Source organism: Suncus etruscus, chromosome 10, assembly GCF_024139225.1.
Source record: "Suncus etruscus isolate mSunEtr1 chromosome 10, mSunEtr1.pri.cur, whole genome shotgun sequence".
In the NCBI taxonomy this organism is placed as follows: domain Eukaryota; kingdom Metazoa; phylum Chordata; class Mammalia; order Eulipotyphla; family Soricidae; genus Suncus; species Suncus etruscus.
Genome location: NC_064857.1, coordinates 94,478,843 through 94,503,397, shown reverse-complemented (window position 1 = coordinate 94,503,397; position 24,555 = coordinate 94,478,843). Strand labels below are relative to the sequence as shown.

At 37.6% G+C, this 24,555-nt stretch overlaps 1 protein-coding gene across 1 annotated transcript in view; it reads left to right on the top strand.

Annotated features, from left to right (window-relative positions):
* The first annotated feature begins 2,103 nt into the window (after nt 1-2,103).
* ATP8B4 (ATPase phospholipid transporting 8B4 (putative)) overlaps nt 2,104-24,555 on the top strand; it is a 188,588-nt gene continuing 166,136 nt past the window's right edge. Inside the window, exons 1-4 of the mRNA XM_049781708.1 lie at nt 2,104-2,250; nt 4,046-4,159; nt 7,336-7,434; nt 10,367-10,428. Of these exons, the coding sequence (XP_049637665.1) occupies nt 2,104-2,250; nt 4,046-4,159; nt 7,336-7,434; nt 10,367-10,428 (422 nt within the window). The remainder of the gene's footprint in view (nt 2,251-4,045; nt 4,160-7,335; nt 7,435-10,366; nt 10,429-24,555) is intronic.

The window sequence follows — 24,555 nt, the reverse complement described above, 5'->3', positions numbered from 1 at the left end:
AAGGACAGGTCCTCAGATCAGTGGAATAGGCTTGAATACTCAGAAAATGTTCCCCAGACATACAATCACCTAATTTTTGATAAAGGAGCAGGAAATCCTAAATGGAGCAGGGAAAGCCTCTTCAACAAGTGGTGTTGGCACAATTGGATAGCCACTTGCAAAAAATTGAACTTAGACCCCCAGCTAACATCATGTACGAAGGTAAAATCCAAATGGATTAAAGACCTCGATATCAGCCCCAAAACCATAAGATATATAGAACAGCATATAGGCAAAACACTCCAGGACATTACAGGCATCTTCAAGGAGGAAACTGCACTCTCCAAGCAAGTGAAAGCAGAGATTAACAGATGGGAATATATTAAGCTGAGAAGCTTCTGCACCTCAAAGGAAATAGTGCCCAGGATACAAGAGCCCCCCACTGAGTGGGAGAAACTATTCACCCAATACCCATCAGATAAGGGGCTAATCTCCAAAATATACAAGGCACTGACAGAACTTTACAAGAAAAAAACATCTAACCCCATCAAAAAATGGGGAGAAGAAATGAACAGACACTTTGACAAAGAAGAAATACACATGGCCAAAAGACACATGAAAAAATGTTCCACATCACTAATCATCAGGGAGATGCAAATCAAAACAACGATGAGATACCACCTCACACCCCAGAGAATGGCACACATCACAAAGAATGAGAATAAACAGTGTTGGCAGGGATGTGGAGAGAAAGGAACTCTTCTCCACTGCTGGTGGGAATGCCGTCTAGTTCAACCTTTATGGAAAGTGATATGGAGATTCCTCCAAAAACTGGAAATCGAGCTCCCATACGATCCAGCTATACCACTCCTAGGAATATACCCTAGGAACACAAAAATACAATACAAAAACCCCTTCCTTACACCTATATTCATTGCAGCACTATTTACCATAGCAAGACTCTGGAAACAATCAAGATGCCCTTCAACAGACGACTGGCTAAAGAAACTGTGGTACATATACACAATGGAATATTATGCAGCTGTCAGGAGAGATGAAGTCATGAAATTTTCCTATACATGGATGTACACGGAATCTATTATGCTGAGTGAAATAAGTCAGAGAGAGAGAGAAAAACGCAGAATGGTCTCACTCATCTATGGGTTTTAAGAAAAATGAAAGACACCCTTGTAATAATAATTTTCAGACACAAAAGAGAAAAGAGCTGGAAGTTCCAGCTCACCTAAGGAAGCTCACCACAAATAGTGATGAGTTTAGTTAGGGAAATAACTACATTTTGAACTGTCCTAATAACGAGAATGTATGAGGAAAATGGAGAGCCTGTCTAGAGTACAGGCAGGGGTCGGGTGGGGAGGAGGGAGACTTGGGACATTGGTGATGGGAATGTTGCACTGGTGATGGGTGGTGTTCTTTACATGACTGAAACCCAAACACAATCATGTATGTAATTAAGGTGTTTAAATAAATTAAAAAAATTTATCCTTCAGGGGAGGGGGCACTCACCCCTCTGTTTCTCAAGGCTTCTGCCTGCATAGGCCCACGTTGGGGTTCCTGCTACTTCTATGTCTCTGAGAAGGAGAAGCCTGTGTTCCCTAGTGGAGGAGAGGTTTTGCTTCTCAGCTTAAATTTGAGGTGCACTCACCCCTCTGTTTCTGGTAGTCGTCCGATTAGCCTGTCTTACTTATCTGGGGTCTGTCAGCTGGCCTACCAGACTATCACACTGAGACATGACTTCCTCCCTCTTCCTTTGTTTCGGTTTTGATTGTTTCTAGTGATTCAATTTGGAAGAGTAGGACCAAAAAGATAAACATTGCATATATTCTCTATGTTGCATATAACATGAGTTTCACTAACGTTTTAAGCCAGGAAGTAGAAGACCTGCTGACATGTGTTCCATTCTCAGTACCACATATTGTTCAGAAAACTGCCAGGAGTTTTCTCTAAGCACAGAGATAGGAATAAGCCCTGAGTATCTTTGATTGTGGCCTTCTCCAAACAAACAAACAAATATTGTAAACCAATTGGATGAGAAAGCAAGATGAATGAATATTAAGGTATCTGATTTGAGGTCTTACTAAAACTCTCACATTCCCAGACTGGACAATGGAAATGGAAATAATTTTTCTTTTTGAGTTGAAAAACAAAGAATGGCAATATAAGTGTAAAGATTCTCCAGGAGGGGGAGCCCTTGTTCCTTGTGCTGGTGATAGTCTTGAGTCGGCCTCATTGGTGACTTCTAAAGAAAAGCCAGTAAAACAAATATGATCATTGTTATATGTCAAGTCAAGAAAAATATGTCACAGTAAATTTCTCATGTTATCTTTGCACATAAGATGGAATGTATAATTACATGGATTTATATATTTCACAAACACCTGAAAAAGATTAATTTGTCAGTTTTTATTTCCATAATAAGAAAACGACAAAAATGTTCATTGCCTCGGCCCTTAAAATTTATTAATTATTTAGATCTGGAGACATAGTACGCAGGCAAGGCACGTGATTGCAAGCAAATGGTCTGAGTTTCATGCCCAGGATCCCATGTTAACCCCTGAAGCTTTAGGAGAAATCCCTGAGCTCAGAGCCAAAAGTAAGCCCTGAGTATACCAGGTGTGGTCTTCAAACAGAAATTTATTTATTTATTAAACCAATTGGGGGGCACCCTCTGCTGCTCAGGGGATACTTCTGACTTTGTATTTGAGGATCCTTCCATGGAAGGAATCCAGGCTTCTGTATTTCAAAGTACATGTTCCAGTCCATTGAGCGAGGCAAGTAAATGTCTTATCCTATACTCTTTCTAGCTCCAGATTAAGTGGATTTTTTTCTCCTTCATTATATAGGAATAGAGAGAAACAGGAATAGAGAATAAAGTTCTATTCAATATAAAAAATTGTAATTGTGGAGGAACCAGAGAATGGATTTATAATATAGGAAGAAATGATCTAGAGGTTTCAGTTAATCAAAAGTCACTATGAGACAGTGTGTGTGTGTGGGGGGGGGGTGGATTTTGAAGTGGGAACCTGAGACAATAGTGGAGGGAAGCTGACATTGGTGTGGTGTTGCATAAACCCTATTATTGCTAGCATTATATATCATGGTGCCAAAAAAGAAAGAAGTAAGACAATTTCAATAAAATAGTGAACTACCATAGTTAAAACTTGATTGAAATGTTAAGTAATTATTAATAAAACTTTATAACACCGGATATAAAAATATTTCATGTACAGCATAATAGATGATTTATTTCTGTCTAACTTGTTTTGAGATGCAGAGAAATTAGGATGTATTCATAATTGTTTCTCCTGGACATGCTTATAAAATAAGTCTTGGAGAGTGGATGAAGGTATTTGGGAATAGCATAAGGGTGGAGAAGACTTAGGAGAATTCTATAAGTGGTTTTTAATTATTTGAAAATAGTCAAGATGGAGAGGACTTAGACTTAAATCTAGGTGGTCCCTTGATTAAATTTGGCTCACGGCAAAAAAGTTACAGGAAGGAATATTAGGGTTCCTATAATAAGAATCCTTCTAGCAATTCCCATTCTGTATTGGAAACAGGTTGCCTTTCAAGGTAGTCAGTTAATAATCATGGAAGACCTTTTACGACTGGCCTGTCAGGAACCTGTAACCACAAGGGTGGAACTCAAGGGGCATACTTTGAGAATGTGTACTAGATGATCCCCAAAGTTCTTTCCAATCTCTGGGAACTGAGCATCAAATCTATGATTATCTACATATAGTAATTGTCTGGAAATCACCAATAAATGAATATAAATGATTAAAACTTCTCAAGGGTAGAAATTTGCAATTGATGATTTTTTTTAATTTATGAAAGGGTTTATAGCAGTGAACAGTATATAGAGCATGTCATCATGGAGAAGTGTAAATTCTGAACAATTAAGAATCTAAAATTTCTAGATTACTGGTGTATCTTCCTTTTTTTCTGGACAGTTTGGACTTGTCTTGAAAATTTTAGAGATATTTCTGATAATGAGAAATTATCCAAACTTTGCTCCAAACTAAGATAATGTTTTTTCTTTTTTCAGGATAACCGCATCCACACATCCAAATACAACATCCTTACATTCTTGCCAATTAATTTATTTGAACAGTTCCAAAGGGTGGCAAATGCTTATTTCCTGTTTCTTCTGATTCTACAGGTAATTTTTTAGATTGTATTTTTTCATGTATCTGTTAAAATTATTCTTATAATTAAATAAAATTAAATCTCTTAGTCGGATGGACATAAAATGGAAAACTCATCCTTATGAGATGTTTAATATCATAATTGCTGTTTCTCTTTAAAAATGTGGGAAAGTGAAGAATGGGTAAAATATAGTACATTTATCATTTTAAAACTGGGGTCATTTTAAAACACAGTCCTATACTTTATGTGAACCAAACCAGAGTCCAATAATTACTGTGTAAGTCACTCTTCTTTATTCTTATTCTTATTTCCTTCCTTCCTTCCTTCCTTCCTTCCTTCCTTCCTTCCTTCCTTCCTTCCTTCCTTCCTTCCTTCCTTCCTTCCTTCCTTCCTTCCTTCCTTCCTCCCTCCCTCCCTCCCTCCCTCCCTCCTTCCTTCCTTCCTTCCTTCCTTCCTTCCTTCCTTCCTTCCTTCCTTCCTTCCTTCCATCCTTCCTTCCTTCCTTCCTTCCTTCCTCCCTCCCTCCCTCCCTCCCTCCCTCCCTCCCTCCCTCCCTCCCTCCCTCCTTCCTTCCTTCCTTCCTTCCTTCCTTCCTTCCTTCCTTCCTTCCTTCCTTCCTTCCTTGCTTCCTTCCTTCCTTGCTTCCTTCCTTCCTTCCTTCCTTCCTTCCTTCCTTCCTTCCTTCCTTCCTTCCTTCCTTCCTTCCTTCCTTCCTTCCTTCCTTCCTTCCTTCTTCCTTCCTTTCTTTTTTTTATTTGGTTTTTTGGGCCACACCCAGTGACCCTCAGGGGTTACTCCTGGCTATGCGCTCATAAATTGCTCCTAGCTTGGGGGACCTTATGGGACACCAGGGGATCAACCCTGGTCAATCCTGGGTCAGCTCCTACCGCCAGGACATTGCTCCAACCCCATTATTCTTATTCTTATGTTGACAGCACAAGTATTGGACAATGAGATTAATTAGGTAGTAGTCTATGGAACTCAATTTAGAAAATTTTATTTGCTTCTAAGAAATAGTGGCACATTTTTACATATATGCATAGAATAAATGTTATGTGCTATATGTTATTTCACTGTAATGTGATTAAATGTTTTTATAGTTTTTATGGACTTAATGGTTTGACTCTGATTAAAATTTGGGTCTAAATCAAATTTTATCTTTTACTGATATTTTAAAGAATGCTTATATATAGAAACAGTTTAATTAGTCAACTATTAAATTAGCATTTTATGTTAATTAGTTAATATATTAAATTTGAGAGAGCTGTACTTGGGGTTGCTCCTGGTGGGGCTTGTGGTTCTATGCAATGCTGGGGATTGAATTAGGGTTCCCCCATACATCTCTCCATACTATTTCAGACTTTTAAGATAATTTCTCTAATAGATTAATTATTTGCGGTCAAAGGCTGTTTCTTAAAGAATTATATATTTGGGGGCCAAGTGGTCTCAGAGGCATTAGTAGAGAAAAAATGACAGAACTAAATATGCAAGCCAAAGTCAACGAAGAGAGAATCAAGAGAACTAAACTTTCACAATCTAAACTCAAAGGGGCCTGTTACACTGGCAGGCCAGGGGGCAAAGGGTGGTGGTATAGGATGTACTCTGGGTTCAGTGGTGGAGGGAAGGTTGACACTGGTGGTGGGAATGGTCCTGATATACTGTATATCTGGAATTCAACTATGAAGGACTTTGTAGATCACAATGGTTTCAATAAAATAAATTATTTATCTGGAAGGGTTTAATCCAACATCCTTTCTCCTACTGTGGTTAGGGAGGTCTAAAGCCTTTGCTGTAAGTTAATAATAAAACCAGAACTAGAGTCCAGTCTTCCTGCTGCTCAGCCCAATGTTTTTCTTCAAGAGGTTTTGAGAACTTAAATAACAATATTAGATGGAAGCTATTCTATAAAACCGATTTGATTTAGTTCAGGCTATTTTGATGGGTCCTGAGCTTCTAACATTGCCTCTCTTTCCCAGACAATAGTCTCAGCGCCTCTGACAATGTATTCTACCTTGTAGAATGGTAGATACTATATGTAAAATATAAATCCTATGTGTTACGCAAAAAAACTCTGGAACTTTTATGAGGTTCAAATAACATAATGTATGGGAAATACTTGGAACAATGCCTGAACCAAGGTCGAGGCTTGAAGACTAAGAATTGATGAGGAATTGAAAAAATGATTAAAAATTGAGATGGAGTGATAGTATGGCATTTGCTTTGCACATAGCAAACCTGGGTTCTATTCCCAGCATTTCATATGGTGCTCGGCCCACCAGAAATTATTTCTAAGTACCTTTAAAGCCATGAGTAACAGCTGAGCACCACTGGGTGTGGCCCCAAAACCAAAAAATTTTTTAGAAAAGAAACTGAGAAAGGACACTTGGTACTTATCTTGGGGAAAGATCACCTCCTATGTAACACTTCTGGACCAGAGTGTTAGTACAGAGGTAAGGTGCTTGCCTTGCACATGGCCTATCTGGGTTCAATCCTCAGCAGCAGCTCGATTCCCCAAGCGCCACCAGGAGTCATTCTTTTTTTGTTTGTTTGTTTGTTTTTGGGTCACATCCAGCGGCGCTCAGGGGTTACTCCTGGCAAGCACAGGGGACCATATGGGATACAAGGGATTAGACTTGGGTCTTTTTGTGCAAAGCAAACGGCCTACCTGCTATGCTATCACAATGACCCAAATCCAACATGTCTTACAATAAAATGCAAATATTGACTTATTCAGAGCTAACCTTTATTTTTTCAAATAAATGAACAAGATTTCCTTAATATATAACATGTGAATATAATTAAATGACAAAATTTGGAAACTGGGATTAGTGGTAGATGGTTGTGTCCACTTATGTGGTGGTGTGGTCCAGTACTTGGATATCAATACCATAGACTTTAAAACTACTGTAACTGTCTTAGTAAGCAATAGTAGGAAAAGGGAGGAGCTGGAGTGATAGAATAGCGGGTATGGCATTTGTCTTGCACAATATCGACCCGGGTTCAATCACCGGCATCCCGAGCCTGTGGGAGCGATTTCTAAGTGCAGAGCCAGAAGTAACCCCTGAGTGCCGCCAGGTGTAGCCCTCAACAAACAAACAAGCACCCCCCCTCCAAAATTAAAAAAAAGAAAAAGGGAAAATACATTCACTAATTAAAAAAATTCTAAATGATTGAAAATGTTAATTTTAGTTGATTCCAGAAATCTCCTCCCTGACCTGGTTTACCACCATTGTGCCTTTGGTCCTGGTGATAGCTATGACAGCAGTCAAAGATGCCACAGATGACTATGTGAGTATTTTTACCTTCCAGAAGCCTCAATTTTAGCCCTCCAGGAGAAGAAAATTGGAATTCTTGCATCCTTCTTTCTTTTGGTTGCTGGTTGGGGGATGTCTGTGGGAATTCATGACCACATGGTACTGGGAATTGATGTTGGGATTTCCAACATGCAAGTTTGTAGTCAGTTGAACTATCTCCCAGGCACCCTATAGGTTTTAAATGAATGAATAAATGGAACTCTTTTGGTCAATGCTAATTATAGCCCTTTTGCTATCATTTGATGATATCATTGATCATTGCTCATCATTTGATGATGATTAATGGTTCATGGAACCAGAACTTACCTATGAATGAGATAATTGAATAGAAAGAAATGAATGTTGAAAAAAGTGACTTATCCTTCTCCATGTCCTAGCAGTGTGATATGAAACAATCCATTTCTCTGAACTTAAAGAAAATTAAAAATGATCTTTATCATATATAACATATTATATATATAATATATCCAGTGACATCAGCACTGCTGAAGTGTAAAATGAAATGCTTTGTGAAGAGAGCTTGTCTTATAGTGGATATACAGTTCTTATCCTCTGCTCCCTTCCTCTTCAGTAGAACTTTCAAAAGATCTCAACTGAGTCCTAGATTTTTGTGTATAATTTTTCACACTATCAGTCTAATACTAAGACCTGTGTAAGACCTGTGTAAGACCTTGCACAGATATGTCATTGAAGCCCAAGTAGAGGGCTCAGTTTTGGGCCCTCATCAAAGGATGAGCCAGTTAGTTTTTTTCTTTTTTTAAAAAATTTTTTTGTTAAAATACCAGCATTTTCAAAGTTATTCATAATGCAGTTATTTTGGGCATACATTGTTCCAGCATCCAATTTGGTTCTTTGCTGTTTAAATTTGCTAGAAAATTTAGAGAATTATTTTCAGGTTAGATGATTTTAAATAGTATGCATCATTTTGTCTTTTATTATCACAGGAGTCGTTTGCATATAATTTTATGTTTATGAAACTATATTCCAGTTTAAAAATGAATGTCAGTAATAGCTGTCCCCCTGGAATGGGGCAGACTAGAGAGAGATGAGTAGTGAAAGGTCAGGATAAAGATTAGCACATAGGTAGCAACATGTACTATGTCTGTACTATGTCTAGGCCTAAAGGATATGGGAAGTGAGTAATTATCATATCTGATATGTAGTTAAAATAGTTTCCTTTAGCTGAGGCTGTCTTTATACAAAACACCTTGTAAACTCTACTTAAAAAATAGGAAATAAAGATCCTTTTGAACTCTATGTTGGCCTTCTGACCTATTGCCCACACTCAACCAAAAACCATATATCAAGATAAGCTGATCAACTTTCTTATGACTAAGGGAAGTCTAGACAAAGAAGGGATATATATATATATAAATATGGAAATGAAACTGAAGAAAATCAAGTAGCCCTGTCAAATTATGCACTGAGCTTTTGTAGCCTTTCACCTTCTATTGTTGGGGAAAAGTTTGCATGCCAATAATTTAATAAGTTGTTGTCAATAGTGTAAATAGTCTTTTAATGTTGAAAAGTGTTAAGTATCTTTATTTTCTTGATATTATCCATTAGCTCTTACCTGGTAATCAATGTAATTGCTTGCTCTGAATGTAGCAGAAAATAAATGCTGGATAGGTTTGTGAAAGACTTTGAGATAAAAAGAGTAGATCGCGGGCCGGAGAGATAGCATGGAGGTAAGGCATTTGTCTTTCATGCGGGAGGTCATCGGTTCGAATCCCATATGGTCCCCCATGCCTGCCAGGAGCAATTTCTGAGCCTGGAGCCAGGAATAACCCCTGAGCACTGCTGGGTGTAACCCAAAAACTACAAAAAAAAAAAAAGAGTAGATCGTATAAACTAGGATATTGATGCAATATTTTAGAAGTTTTTAAAAGAAAAATTAATCTTGATGAATAAAATTGATATGAAATAAATTTCATGTCTCCTGATATTACCCCTGTACAATTGTGCCTTTGGGCTAAAGTATAGCCATTTCTCTATCTTTGTATTATTTTTATCTGATCTTGACCATTCATGTGGGGAATTTTAATTTTTTTTTTGGTTTTGGGGCTACCCCCAGCGGCGCTCAGGGGTTACTCCTGGATTTGGGCTCAGAAGTTGCTCCTGGCAGGGGACTATATGGGATTCTGGGAACTGAACCCAGATCCATCCCGGGTCAGCCATATGCAAGGCAAATGCCCTGCCACAGTGCTATCGCTCTGGCCCCCTCATGTGGGGAATTTTATCTGAATGGCTTTTTACTTACAAGTTTAGTGGAGGTCTTATAAAATTTTCATTCTCCTAAACAATATCAGACAAATATTTAAAAATTACTGAAATAGACTAAAAAGAAATAACATTATTTGGGTATAAAAATGCAAAGTCACACCAAATGTGTTTTATTGTAGTATTTTGACTTTTGTTTTACTTTCTCTGTATTTCATAAGACTACTGTTAACAATTAGAATTTTTGGAGAATAAAAATACATGTCACAAGTAATTTCTTGACGTCAAAGAAATCTATAAAAAAAGAATGAATGAAGTTCCAATAAATTATTGAGCACATATGTGAGAGAAATTGAAGTCCCTCATTCTTTGCTGAAGACCTTAAAATCAATATATGACTTATTATTTGAACTATGCTTCAGTGTTAAAATGTGTTGTCTCCTTAGCAGCAAATAAATATGTGAGAATTGCAAGAGTATGTGTCTAGACTTGTTCCATTGGTAACATCCAGAGTTTTAGTGGGAGACATCTTGATTCAGATTTAGAACACATGGACTTGGATCCATGAGCCTTTATCTTGAACTGGCAGAGATGTCTAAGCATATGACTTCCAAGTATTTTTAGTTTTCCTATTTGTGGTGACAGAGTATGGACTAATGTTTTCTTATAAATTCTTTGATTTGCAGTTTCGCCACCAGAGTGATAGCCAAGTGAATAATCGGCAATCCCAAGTGCTCATGGATGGCATGTAAGCAATTCATTCTTTGGTTTAGCTCAGTTTTTCTGGACTCCCAGGAGCCCCAAACTGGTTTCAACAATTGGTGACTTTCTCTTTTAATTCAAGCTTTTTCTTCTTTCCCTGAAATGTGTTAAAAATGGGATAATAAGTCCATTTCATCTTTATGGCTCTTTTTTATTGCCTAGAAAATACTGTTCTTCCATCTCAACCATTTCTTCAAATCCCTTTGCTATTTCTTTTGTGAAATACATACAGATTATAATGAATCATATTATAGTGAAATTATAGTAAATTTATTGATAAAATACCATTTAGATTTGGCATAAATGATGCATGTAAGATGTTTTATAAATACTTAATTCAATTACTCATGAATAAGAAATAATTATAAAATGGTTCTTAAATATTGAATGCTTTAAAACATGTACTTACACACACAAACCAGTAAAAAACATCTGCAGAGAACATTGCAGAGATAAATTTTAAACTTACTTCTTTATTTTTACTTTCTTTTATTTATTTTTGATTAATAATATTATGTGGCAAGTGTAAAACAATATACTTCAATATTATCAACATGCCAATGTTTTTGAACCATTTCACACATTGAATTTTATCAGAATATAATTTTAAAGTAAAAAAATCATAAAATGAATTAATTGTGGAAAATTCCATGAAATAAAGATTTTAGGAGGGACTAGATAACCTAATTTATAGCTAGATTTAAAGCCAGAAGTCTCAGTCATAACAAAAATTCTGATTGAGTGCTGAAAATATAACGAATTCATATAAGTTTCTTTTATTAGTTTATCTTAGAACATGATTTTAGGGGCCAAAGAGATAATACAGTGTTTGCCATGCACACTTCTCATCCAATTTGATCCCAGGCGCACTATAAGGTCCCCTGAGCCTACCAGGTGTGGCCACTAATCTCAGAGAAAGGAGTAAGCCCTGAGAACAGCCTGATATGACCCCAAAACAAAACCCAAACCAAACACGCACAAAAAAGAAATAATGTTAAATATACAGTGATGAAAAATGGTCTGACTTAAAATAAAAGAATAAAGAATAGAGTGCCTAAAAGTGTGATCCTGGATGGCATGCATTAGCTGTAAAAATGCCTCGAGCCCTGAGGTACATTTCCAGAGTTAGTGGATTTTGAATGGTCACAATAATACTGACCACTGCTTTGAAGTATCATGCCACATAAAGTTTGTTGAAGTACATAATGGATTTGTTTGTTTTGGTTTTGGGCCACACCTGCCAATGCTCAGGAGTTATTCCTGGTTCTCTCTGGGACGCCAGGATTATAATTTGGGTCAGCTGTCTGCAAGGCAAGTGCCCTCCCTGTTCTACTTTATCTCCCGCCCCCAAATATGTGAATAATTAATTTTAGTAGATGGACATTATCTTTTTTTTTAATTAATATCTTTATTTAAACACCTTGATTACAAACATGATTGTGGTTGGGTTTCAGTCATGTAAAGAACACCCCGCTTCACCAGTGCAACATTCCCATCACCAAAGACATACATATATTAGATATAATTTATAATGACAATTCCATTAATAGCTATTATTCTGTTGCTAAATTAAAAAATTGGGTAGTATGTAATCAGCATTTCTCATGTCATTTAACATGTTTTATCACCTTTCATAGCTGTCTAACAAACCATAAAAAATAGTTACCATTCTATAGGGGAGAACTTCCTTTTGTATTTGGGGACAATTTTTATTTTTCATTTTTTAGGACAGTTTTAAAAATATTACACTGCTCTAGTGATTGGCGAAAGATAATAAAGTTATTAATGGACATTATCTTTTTAAATATCTCTCAAGCTACTAGCTTAAAAGTTTTGGCGATATTTGGGCAATGATAGATATTAGGGCTCTACCTGGATTAACCTAGTGACTTTTTTAGAAATTCTCTGACATTCTTTCCACAAATGCAAACTATCATTGTTATTGTTATCATTATTGTTATCAAACCTTTTTCCTTATTTAGGGCCTTATTTAATGGTGCTCAGGGATTAGACCTGCTCCAATTGTCATTATTATTTGAAGTAGCTCTAGTGTTATTTCTTTGCCTCTTCATTTAGCTTTATGTTACTTCATTTTTTTATATTTAATATAATTTTTATTTTGATCATAGTGGCTTACATATTGTTGACAATAATATTTTAGGTACATGTTAACTTAATATCAGGGAGATTCCCATCATCGAATTGTTCTCCCTACACTTCCATTCCCATCCTACCTCCCATATCTTCCTCCCTCACCTGCAGGGCTGCAAGAATACGTGGTTTCCTCTGTGCCTCTGTGCCTAACTTGCTACTTAGTGGTCTTACACCTATTTGGTCTTGGTAGCTCCCTCATTTCCTCCTGTAACTGGGAGGTGGGACTAGATAGATAAAGTTACATGGTTTTGTTTGAAGAAGAGAAAAGTAATAAACTGGGGTAACAATCAAATAGGCCAGAAATGGGCGGAGTCCTTTTAGAGGCTCTCGTCATCGGTTTGAGAGACGAACGGGAGAAAGGTGAATCACCCCAACAGTACAAAAAGAAGTGTCAAATAAAATATCCAGTGAGCACTCCAACAATAAAGGTAAGCACCACATAAAGCCATGATCTTGAAATAAAAACATGGCAGAGCACATAAAGAAAAGAAAGGAAGAAAATAAATATATAAATATAAATGAAGACAACAAGTTCAATAACCACATCAAAACAATGAAAACAATGAACTCGACAAAAACTAGATAGATAAATAAAAAAGAGGAGAAAAAATTTGTTTTGTGCTTTTTTTTTTCTTTCTCTTCTGCACAGGCACAGTAAATCTTGGGGTCAAAGAGGAATTCCCTCGGCCTAAGAGCTACAGGATTTCTCCACCCTTGGAGAATATTGTCATGGGATAAACTATAGACTCCGTACAGGTTCATTTACTCTCCCCTTGGTGCTTTCGTGCTGTTTGGAAGACTTCTACTCTGTCCTGGGTGATAAAGTCAGACCTCTGTATCTAAAGATCTTGCTATCTACATAAGTCAAGGGGTGGAACTTATGATGAAGTCTTTCTTTGTGGTTCTAGAAGTTCTTCTCCCTCAGTGTTATTTTAATCCGTCTTCTGTGGTTGGTGGTCTTGGTCTTTGCGTTTTTCCTAGGATGTTTCCAGAAGACCCATTCCATTGCAAATTTCTCAGACAGACCTTTGGAACTGGAGATCATGGTTGTTGTGCAGGCCATAGCTCAAACTCTAGACTAGGGCTTTTTTTATTGGTCCCAGGATACATACAGTCTGGTCATGGTTCTATCAGCCAGTAATCTGTAGATCGCAATCTTGGCTTTTGGACAGACCAAAGGATGTCAAGTCTTCTGATTTTGTCTTATCGTTAGTGGGGTAGGATAACCTGCTCTTAGGTCAAGTTGTTCCCATTTTCCTCATTGTCAGGATATCACTTTAGAGCTGGCACTTGATGTGTCCCAGCAGTAATAAGGATGTCCCAGACAGGATTTGTTTTCTGTAGTTGTTGTGAAGAACTGTTTCATTTCTATGTCTGGGATCCAGGATTCAAGGCTGGACGAATGATGTCTAATCACCTGGGGTCTAAGTTGGGTCCACATGACATATTTTCAGGGTGGGAGATGTCCCTGTATTGGAAACAAGTATGAGTTCTTATCCCTAGTAGATAAGAGTTCGTTTTTATACGTAAGATTTTCCCCATTTTTTAGTGTGTCTTTGCAGGGGGAAATGGTGCTACATTATTTGCCGGTGCTTTTGGGGGTGGAAAGAGAAGAAAACAGAGCAGGTCACACTCCCCCAAAAATATAAAAAAAAAAAGAAATAAAACTATACGTGCTCACATAAATATATAAAAAATGAAATAACAAGGTAATTAAAGGAAGAAAATGATGCAAAGACTATCTTACATTTGGGGGAAAAGCAGGTAAAGAGGTACTATGTACAGGTCTTGTACTTATGATGGAAGTATAGGTTTCCCCATTGTCTTTTGGGATTTTCTTGTGGTTTATGGGTTCCTGAGCGCCTTTTCATCACGCACCCTGACCTTCAGATTGGTAAGAGAATTGCGGCAGGAAAGTCTTGGGAAGAGTTCTTGCTTTCGGGGTACTTTTAGAGATAAGTCCGTTTTCAAGTAACAGTACATATTAGGAAGAGTTGGTAAGGAGGGACGCGCAGCATGAGTCAGCAGGGGAGTTGGTTGGCTCTTCATGCCGGGGATGAGGTGTGGGTTTGACTGGGTGTCCCTTCACTTGGGTGCTGGGTACTGGTTCGTTGGGCCTCAGTCTTGATGCCTAATGAATTAAGAACTGAGGGTGAGGAGTTTTAATAAGGTGGGAAATCTGGATGGGGTTGGGGGATGCAGGTTACTTCATTTTTGTAATTTGATTTGCTATGATGCTTTGGAAAGCATTGTTGCTGATCCTATAAAGACAAAGAAAGAAGCACAAACAATGAAATATTCTTTAGGATTTGGTGAAAATAAATGGAAAATATTTTTTTCATTTATGTAAGAATATCTATTACTACGATCTTCTCAAGGCCAGGGGTTATTTTTCTTGAGCACCTATGTGTCCATTGAGTCTAGAACAATTTGAATTTTAAAAAATTCAAAGGCAATGACAAGTATTTTTTCAGAGAGCAATCTACAGAATAGTTTGATCAGTCAATTGTGCTGAGGCACAGCACTAACCAATTGCTGCAGCTGGGAAGCTGGTCATTACATAATGTACTCAGACTTAGAGGCTGAACTTTTGGTTTTTGGATGCTGAGAAGTTGGAGACAATAAATGGACTCAGATCTGTGATATCCCAGGAGATTTTAGTCATTCTAAAATTCTCTAGATTCTCTAGATTGTGGAGAATATTCTTGGGAATTTGTCCAGACCCACCACTCTTCCCATTTCATCTCCTGTATACATTGCTTCAGGACTTGCCCACCCTCTCTCCCTACTTTCTCAGAGGACTGTCCTAAGGTTGATGGCCACAGTGTCCCAACTGCTGCAGTGATATGAAAGGGCAGCACTGCTGAATACAGCTGACCAGACTCTGAGGTGTACTTTGCATCCCTGAGAATGTTTTGCAATCATGCTGAGGATGAGATTTTACCCTCAGTCACATTCAAACTTCTGATGAGAATTCTTTCTATCCTATGTGACTTCTCATCCCCTTTCCAAATTTCTCTTCAATGTCTTTCTAGAAAGAACCAAATACATGTAAACTCTCATCTCATGATATGCTTCAAGGAATGGAATATGATGTGTCACAGTAGTTGATAAACACTTAATCCTACAGTTTCGCTAGTGGAAAGTACTAGGAAAGTGTGAGACTGTCTTTGGCACCTGTGGGTCATGATACAGGGAAAAAGAAAAAAACTAGGAGGGACCAAGGGAGTTGAGGCGTTGCTGGTGGTAGGTGCTACATGGAAGTGCTTGGCTAGATTGTGTCTTCTCTTGCATACTGGTGTCTTGCATTTGGGGACTTCAGGCTAGCATGGGAATCATCTATGACTTGTCTCAATGGGATGGAGACCAGGTTCACCTTGGGGAGGATGTCTCTAAGCAGAAAGGGATGGGATGGAAGCTCCAGGAAATCATCAGTATATAACTTGAGGCAGTTTATTTTTTTCCCTTCAGAGCTTTTTTCTATTGCACTCAGAGGTGAGAAAGGTATGCAGCTAGTTCAAACTTAGAGCCTAATACTGAGTAACTCACTCTGTGAGTGCCTGTGCTCTTTCATTTAATACTTAGAAAACTCTAGGTTTTGGGGAACAGAAAGGGAATGACTTGCCAGTGTTCCCCAACACGTGAGAGCCTCACTTAGATTTTCACTTACTGCAGTGAAGATGTCTAATGTAGATTCTGTAGGATGATCATGTTCTTCAATATTTGTTTTGTATTAAAAAAGAGTTCAATGTAATATCCTATAATTATATAAATATATAAATATATAATATATAAAATATATAAATATAAGCATAATTACAGAACAAACAAACATATGTGATCTATGTAAATAAACCTATGCACTCTTCCAGGGCTTGTATTTGCATTCTTAGAACTTTTATCTATGTGTGATGTTGAACATTGTCATACTTAAAGAAATAAGATCTTTCATATAACTTTCCTTTTAACTTTTCTGTCTTGAGTTTGATTACTCAGATTCCTTTCAAATCAGGACCAAACTTCGCCATCTGTAATCTGTTAGACTATGTGAACGTGCTTAAGAAATAGATGTTGCATTGGTCTTGGGTCAACTCTTTCGATAACTTTTGTTATCGAAATATCAAGTAGAGTGGTATAATTTAATATTATAGAAATTAAGATGATAGTTTTATAGGAAGTGCAAGTCCTTGCTCCAGGTGACAAAGTATGTCTGCTATCTGAGTCTCTGAATATCTTTCAAGGTTTTTTTTTTTACAAGAGGACATTTAGTGGAACTTTGAGGACATCGTAGGCCACTGTGGAAGAAGCAAATGGGCAAGGGAGGAGACCAAGAGAGGAAGTTTGAGAACTTCAGAGGTCAGCTCATTGGATGTGCTACAATCCAGGCTACTTTGTAAGGAAAACCCAATCAGGTTGTCCAGAATTACCATTTATTGAGGGCCTTGATTGGAAGGTTCCAGAGTGCTTTAAAGATTTCAACATAACCCCTCTCTTCAAATAATCAAGAGTATCTAATCTAAATAATTTTTTTCTACCCACCTTTGCCGATCTGTATCTAATTTTAAAAGATACCCAACACAAAGAATTCTATTAATTTTCAAATGGTCAGCATTTTTTAAACTTAACTATACAAAGAAAAACTCTGTGTCTATATATATATATATAATTTTATTTGGGGGCCACACCTGGTGGTGCTCATGGGTTACTCCTGGCTCTGAGCTCAGGAATTGCTCCTGGCAGGGTCAAGGGACCATATGGGATGCTGGGGATAGAATCTAGGTCCATCCTGAGTCACCCACGTGCAAGGCAAACATCCTACCATTGTTAATACTCTGGCCCCTATTTTCATAATAAAACACACATTTTTATTTTTGAGGGTGTTGGGGGGCCACACCCGAAAGTACTCAGGGAGTATTCCTGACTGTGTCTAGGTGTGACCTCTGACTGTGCATGGCGGGAACTATATTAAGTGCTAGATATTTAACTAGGGCCAACCACATGCCAGGCAAGTACCTTACCTTATGAACTATTTTTTCTTTGTATTCTAATTTTAATTTTATCTATTTTTATTTATTTTTTATTTATATGTGTATCATCCTCAATGCAGAATTATTTGCCAAAAATTTTTTTTTTTACTTTCATTTGTTATATCACACTAACTTTTTCTAGCCCTATTAAAGAAAAGCAGTGTGGGAACTTCTTGTCACTTGCATATCCTCTTGCCACATATGGCCATTACGCATTTGAAAGGACTCTTCTAAGCTTAGAATTCTAAAATTCTAAAGTACCAAAATATAGTGCAGTATATGTCACAAATGTTTTTGATTGATTCCATGTTGAAAATTTAATATTTTCTATACAGTAGTTTAAAGAATTTATATTGTTCAAATGAATCTGTTTTTTAAATAATAGCATTGTTTGGATGTGGCTAAGAAAACCAATGATTTGTGATGTCATTCACCTTTGTGACTGCCATTCTATATATTTTGGACAGGATGGCTGTGTAAAACCTTTAGTTTCCTGTAAGAGAAGGAGCAGAGAATAAACTAAATTAATCTGTGGGCCTGGCCTGATTTAGCCTAGGCACCTCAGCTGTATTTTGTAGACTACCAGAATTATGATTTGTGTCTCAAATTAGAAAGTAGAGTTAGCATTTTTTCCTTAATATTTTCATTACTGGGGCCAGAGAGATAGCACAGTGGTAGGGTGTTTGCCTTGCATGCAACTGATCCAGAATGGAGGGTGGTTCGAATCCCGGCATCCCATATGGTACCCGGTGCCTGCCAGAAACGACTTCTGAGCACAGAACCAGGAGTAACACCTGAGCAGGTGTTACTAACCAGGAGCACCGCCAGGTGTGACCCCCTAAAAATATTTCCATTACTCTGATACCTGCTGGGCTCACATTTTTACAGTAGGACAGTCTGATCTCAGATACCTCAGTCAAATTGTTTCATTGATCCTTCAGGATTTCAAATTGCAATGGACCATTAGTTTATGTGCAACAAACTCAATCAGTATGCTTTACAAAAATCTATCAATCTCTTTCACAGAACACCAACCTTACTTAACATTTTTCTTTTGGAAACTGTATTTGTAAGGAGATACAGGATTTTTTTCATTGCTATAGAATCTTGCTTCTGTACTATTCCAGACTGCTATTCTTAGATATTGTACAATTATGTGTTTGAGTACTATTTTAATAGAAGAAAAATAAAATGTTCTCTTTGTTCAATCAACATTCTCCAGGTTAATTGAGTGTTGACTCCCCTTGGATGTTAGGATTGAAAAGTTTGTCTCATATTTTACCTAGTATATAATATTTCCCCACATGATAAGGTAGCATATGTTCCATTAAGAGAAATTTGTGAAAAAATAGAAGAAATAAAATAGAATTCACATTTTGAGGGCTAAAATAATTAATTTTACTATTTTTATATTTATTTTATAAGAGGGTTTCTTTAAAATCATTGAGATGTAATGATTTACAATCATTTTATTATTATTATTTTTGGTTTTTGGGCCACACCCAGTGATGCTCAGGGGTTACTCATGACTCTGTGCTCAGAAATCATTCCTGGTTTGGAGGACAATATGGAATGCCAGGGGATTGAACTGCGATTCGTTCTAGGTTAGTGCATGCAAGGCAAATGCTCTACTGTTTGCGCCACTGCTCCGGCCCCTAGTGTTAATATTATTATTTTAAATTTACAAAATGACTGAATCACTCCTGGCAGTGTTTGTGGGACCAAATGTCATGCAAAAGATTGTACTGATGTTGGCTGCATGCAAAGCAAACTCCTTAATGCCGGCATTATCTCTATGGTTCTTAAATTTTATTTTATATATACATTTTTTATACATTCAATACATTTTATACATTGATTTTATGTATAAATACCTTATTTTAGACTGTCATTGGCCTTGGAAAACAAAACAGTGGATAAAGTAGCATTGCATTACTTTAATTTTTTTATTTTTGCTTTTTTGGGCTATGTGCTCATAAATCTCTCCATTGGGGGACAAAATGGGATGCTGGGGATCAAATTGTGATCTGTCCTAGGTTAGCACATGCAAGGCAAATGCACTACCACTTGAGCCACCGTCCCGGCCCCAAAGGAGCATTATTTTATTTTCTATATTAAGTAATTAAAACTTTAAGCATTACTACTCAATACACTACTGCTCAATCCATTACTACTCAATTTTTTTTTGGGCCACAGCCATTTGATGCTCAGGGGTTACTCCTGACTAAGTGTTCTGGCTTGGGGGGACCATATGGGACGCCGGGGGATCGAACCTCGGTCTTTCCTTGGCTAGCGCTTGCAAGGCAGACACCTTACCTCTAGCACCACCTCGCCGGCCCACTACTCAATTTTTTTTTTTATCAGAGTATTCTGGTTATAACTGTGAGCAGGACCAAACTGTACATATTGATTGAATTCTAAGAGGTATCATCAACATGGTGCTTTATTCTTCTTATTATTAATTATTCTTCTTCTTCTTCTTCTTCTTCTTCTTCTTCTTCTTCTTCTTCTTCTTCTTCTTCTTCTTCTTCTTCTTCTTCTTCTTCTTCTTCTTCTTCTTCTTCTTCTTCTTCTTCTTCTTCTTCTTCTTTTGGTTTTTGGGCCACACCCAGAGGCGCTCAGGGGTTACTCCTTGCTCTGAGCTCAGAAATCTCTTCAGGCAGGCTTGGGGGACAATATGGGATGCTGGAAATCAAACCTCAGTCCACCCCGGGTTGGCCAAGTGCAAGGCCCTACCGCTGTGCTATCTCTCTATTTTTTCTTAATAATAGCAGCATATTAAAAAAATTTCTAGAGTTTGGCACAGTAGGTAGGGTGTTTGCCTTATACATGGCCAGCCCAGATCTATTGCCAGCATCTTTTATGGTTTCTCAGCTTGTCAGGAGTTAAGTTCTTAGTGCAGACCCAGGAATAAGCCCGGAGCCCTGCTGGTGTGACCCTCAAACAAAACAAAACAAAACAAAACAAGAACAAACAAACAAACAAAAACAAAACAAAATAAAGAAAAAAAAAGAAAAACCAAACAACTAACTGAACCGAAACCAAAATCAATACTGCCCCCCCCCCCAAAAAAAAACCCTTCTAAGAACCTGAGAGACAGCACAGTGAGTAGCGTGTTTTCCTTGCAAACAGCTGATCTGGGTTCATTTCCCTGGCATCTCATTTGGTCCCTTGAGCTTGCCAGGAGTAATTTCTGAGTGCAGAGTCAGAAACGACCCCTGAGTGTTGCAGGGTTTTATCCCAAAACCCAAAGAATCAAACAAAAAAAAAAAAGCCACACAAAAACAATTTAAAGATGTCTTCTTTAAAAAGTGCTTCAATGGCACATATAAATCCCAAACATTGATAATTTGAATCAGTGTGAATGGAAGTTTTATATTACAATTTTTCTCTTTAGTAGCACTTGTACATGAAGTATGTATGTCAGCTCTGGTCTGCAGAGTTCTTAGAGTACATTTGGACAGTGATTTAGAAGCGTGGCTAACATATGCTTCAGCCAGCTCTGAAGAAACTCTTCTCATCATCTGTGTCCTTTCAAAGGTGGGATATGTAGACCAATGGTCCAGAGACTATTTGTTGTTAATTTGTTGGAAATTATCCAAGAGAGAAAGAATTCTTTGTGGACTGGATTGCCCTCTGCTGGACTTGATCCAAAATGTCAGTCTTGGGTAAGAGTGGGATATTATTCCAATGAAACAGACCTTTACTTTGTCTGAGCGCCTGCACCAAGAAAATACCAAAGATCACTGACTAGAATGCGTCTGAAGCTGACACATACTAAGTGCATCTGAGTGTTTCCTTTTAATGGGAAGTGGGACTGGAATGTGCTGGGATACTGATTTGGAGAACAAGGTAAGTCTAACATTGAGTTCCTTCACCTTGCAAGTGGGAGGGAGTGTTTTGTGCATAAACTAAAGGCAGAGCACCAATGATCAAGATTTCATTTCTTGGTCACTCTTTAAATTTCTAGCCTACCCAGAGAAATACATACTTTGCCATGGCACCAGTGTGTTTAGAGGACCGCTACTGTGAGTGTATATGTAGCAGCCTCTATATTCAAAGGGGGAAATTAGAGGCAAAAAGTGTCAGTTTTCTTTTGTAAAATAATGTTAACTAAGCATGCAATTGTGGGCTGAGACGTTAATGGGAATAGTCTTGGTGCTTTTTGAACTTGGTGGTTTAAAAATCAATTTAATTTTTTTACTCACTGCTAGCTCACAGTAAAAGTGTTTCAAGAATAGTTTTGCCCTCAATAAATTAACTTCAGTTTCTTAAGTCTTGGCTTGATCATTTCTTGGGAAGTTTTGTGTGTAAGCTTTGCAGATGGAGGGTCCCTTTGCCAGGGGGCTGTTTTCTGCATTTGAGTCATGACATGGTTACAGTTTGCATAAATGATTTTCCATTGTAATCAACTACTATATTGCTTGAATACGATTTTTTAAATTTCTAAATGGTGACTCTTTTTCCAAATGAAGTGCATCTTGAAAAATAACAGGAAATTATAACACTTTCAAAACCGGGCACATGGGCTTTTCAGTGGCAGTTTCTAATTTCTTCTTAAAGTTTATGTAACCCAGATGTTAGCTGCTCCCCTTTTTCTCTTCGAAAGAGCTATAAGATCCTCTACTCCAATTGAAAGCAGCCTCCCCCCACCCCAGACATACACAAGATTGAGCTAGGGAAGAATTTTGGTTGGGATGTAAATGACAATGTTTGTTTTATATGTACCATAGCACATGATGGGAAACAGATTTCTTCCTCAGAAATCTCTTTCTCTTGGACTGGAGCAGTGGTGCAAGCAGTAGGGCGGTTGCCTTGCACGTGGCTGACGTAGGACGAAACGCAGTTCGATCTCCCAACATCCCATATGGTCCCCCAAGCCAGGAGCGATTTTTGAGCACGTAGCCAGGAGTAACTTCTGAGCATCATCACGTGTAGCCCAAAACACAAAAACCAAACCAAACCAAACAAAAAAACAAAAAACAAAAATCAAACCAAACCAAACCAAACCAAAAAAACCCCCACCAAACTCTTTCTCTGCTGTTTTCCTTTTAAATCTAATACCCACCCCTCCATTCAGTGCTCAGTGCATTTGGTTCAGTTTACTTCTCTCAATATTGGGGATCTCAGATAAATAGAATATTTATTTCCCTTTCATCACTTAAAGGAGTTTTACTCTTTCTTGACTCTGAACTAAAACTCATCACAGCCACTCATCAACATGGCAGACTTTTCTGTAGGTAGAATTAATTTATGTTGAATGAATTGAAAGTCAAAAGACATTATCAGGTTCTATATAACATTTAAAACCAATTTATCTTTTTCCTTCCTGCCTGTCTTTATTTCAAAATATACCGTGTAACTCTTTTTGTTTATATTAGAGAAAAGGCTTAGAATTTTTATACATATTAAATTTTTAAAAATCTTAAATATAATTGTTTACATAGTTGCTTGTAATATAATTCTGGAATTTCTATTTTTTGGGGGGCCACACCCATTTGATGCTCAGGGGTTATTCCTGGCTAAGCACTCAGAAATTGCCCCTGGCTTGGAGGGACAATATGGGACGCCAGGGGATCGAACCTCGGTCCTTCCTTGGCTAGCGCTTGCAAAGCAGACACCTTACCTCTAGCGCCACCTCACCGGCCCCTGGAATTCATATTCTAATGCCAATCCCATTGTCCTGAGTTTCTCAACCTCTCTGAAGCCTAGCCTGAAGCAGGTACCTACCCAAAGCAGGTTGGTGCCTACCCAAATTTGTATCTTCTCAAAGAAATAGGTACAAATAATTTACTTAATATTGTTGGATACAAATAACTGGTAATAGAATTATTAAAAAAACCATTAAAAGAAAATCTGTGAAATTGGTAATATCCTGCAACGGGATCATTATGTCATTATTGAAATGTATATTAAGCTGTATATTTCTTGCTGAGCATTTTTTTGTGATAAAACCTAAACCATAAAAACCTTAGGAATACACAAAGGTTGAACTGGAAAATGTAAAATCCTGGCCAGAAAGATAACATAGGGATTAAGGCACTGTGTTGCACACAGACTACTCAGGTTTGATCTCCAGAGTCACATATGAATTCCTAAGCACCACCAAGCTCACAGAGCCAGAAGCAAGCCCTGGGTACTGCTGGGTATAAGCTTTCCTTACACTCTAACTCTCAATCAATGGAAAGTCCTCTTTTCCTATTTTTTAATTAATTAAAAATAAATTAATAACTCCCCCTTTCCCTCTGTTGTTGCTCATATTTCAGTTACTTTTATTGCAGCAAGAGTGGGTCACATACACACTATTTTGTGGTGTCCATACATTTGTAGTTGTGGTGTTTGCTGAGGTTCTCATATATAGCTCTGGTACCATCTTAATACACAAGCTATGCCTTGCAGGACTATTCGAGGGCATAGTAGTGAGACACCCCTCTTATTTTCTCCCTATAAAGGCAGGAAAGTGCAGGGGAAAGCTCACAAGCCTTCTGTTATGATGATGAACTTTAGTTTCTATTATGCTACCAATTAGTTATTGTGCAACTGTCAGGACATCAATTTTCTTCTCTATATAACAAGTTGGGGTATAGAGTAGTTATCATTTTTTTTATTTTTATATTTTGGTCACATTCAGTGGTACTCAGGACTTACTACTCACTTTGCACTTAGGAATCATTCCTGGCAGAAACTTGGCAAACCATATGCACTGCAGGGGAACAAACTTGGGTTTGCATATAGGAGTATATGCAAAGCCAGTACTTTAATCCCTTTATGTACATGCTAGCCATTTTCAAATTTTTCTTGTTTCCAACCAGCAGCATCTTTTCCAAATTAAATATAATATGGGAGCCCAAAGCATAGGGCAGATATAAGTGCTGATACTCTGAATGAAAGTAGTGTGGGACACTCAGTGTAGGTGCCCTTAGTTTCCCTGT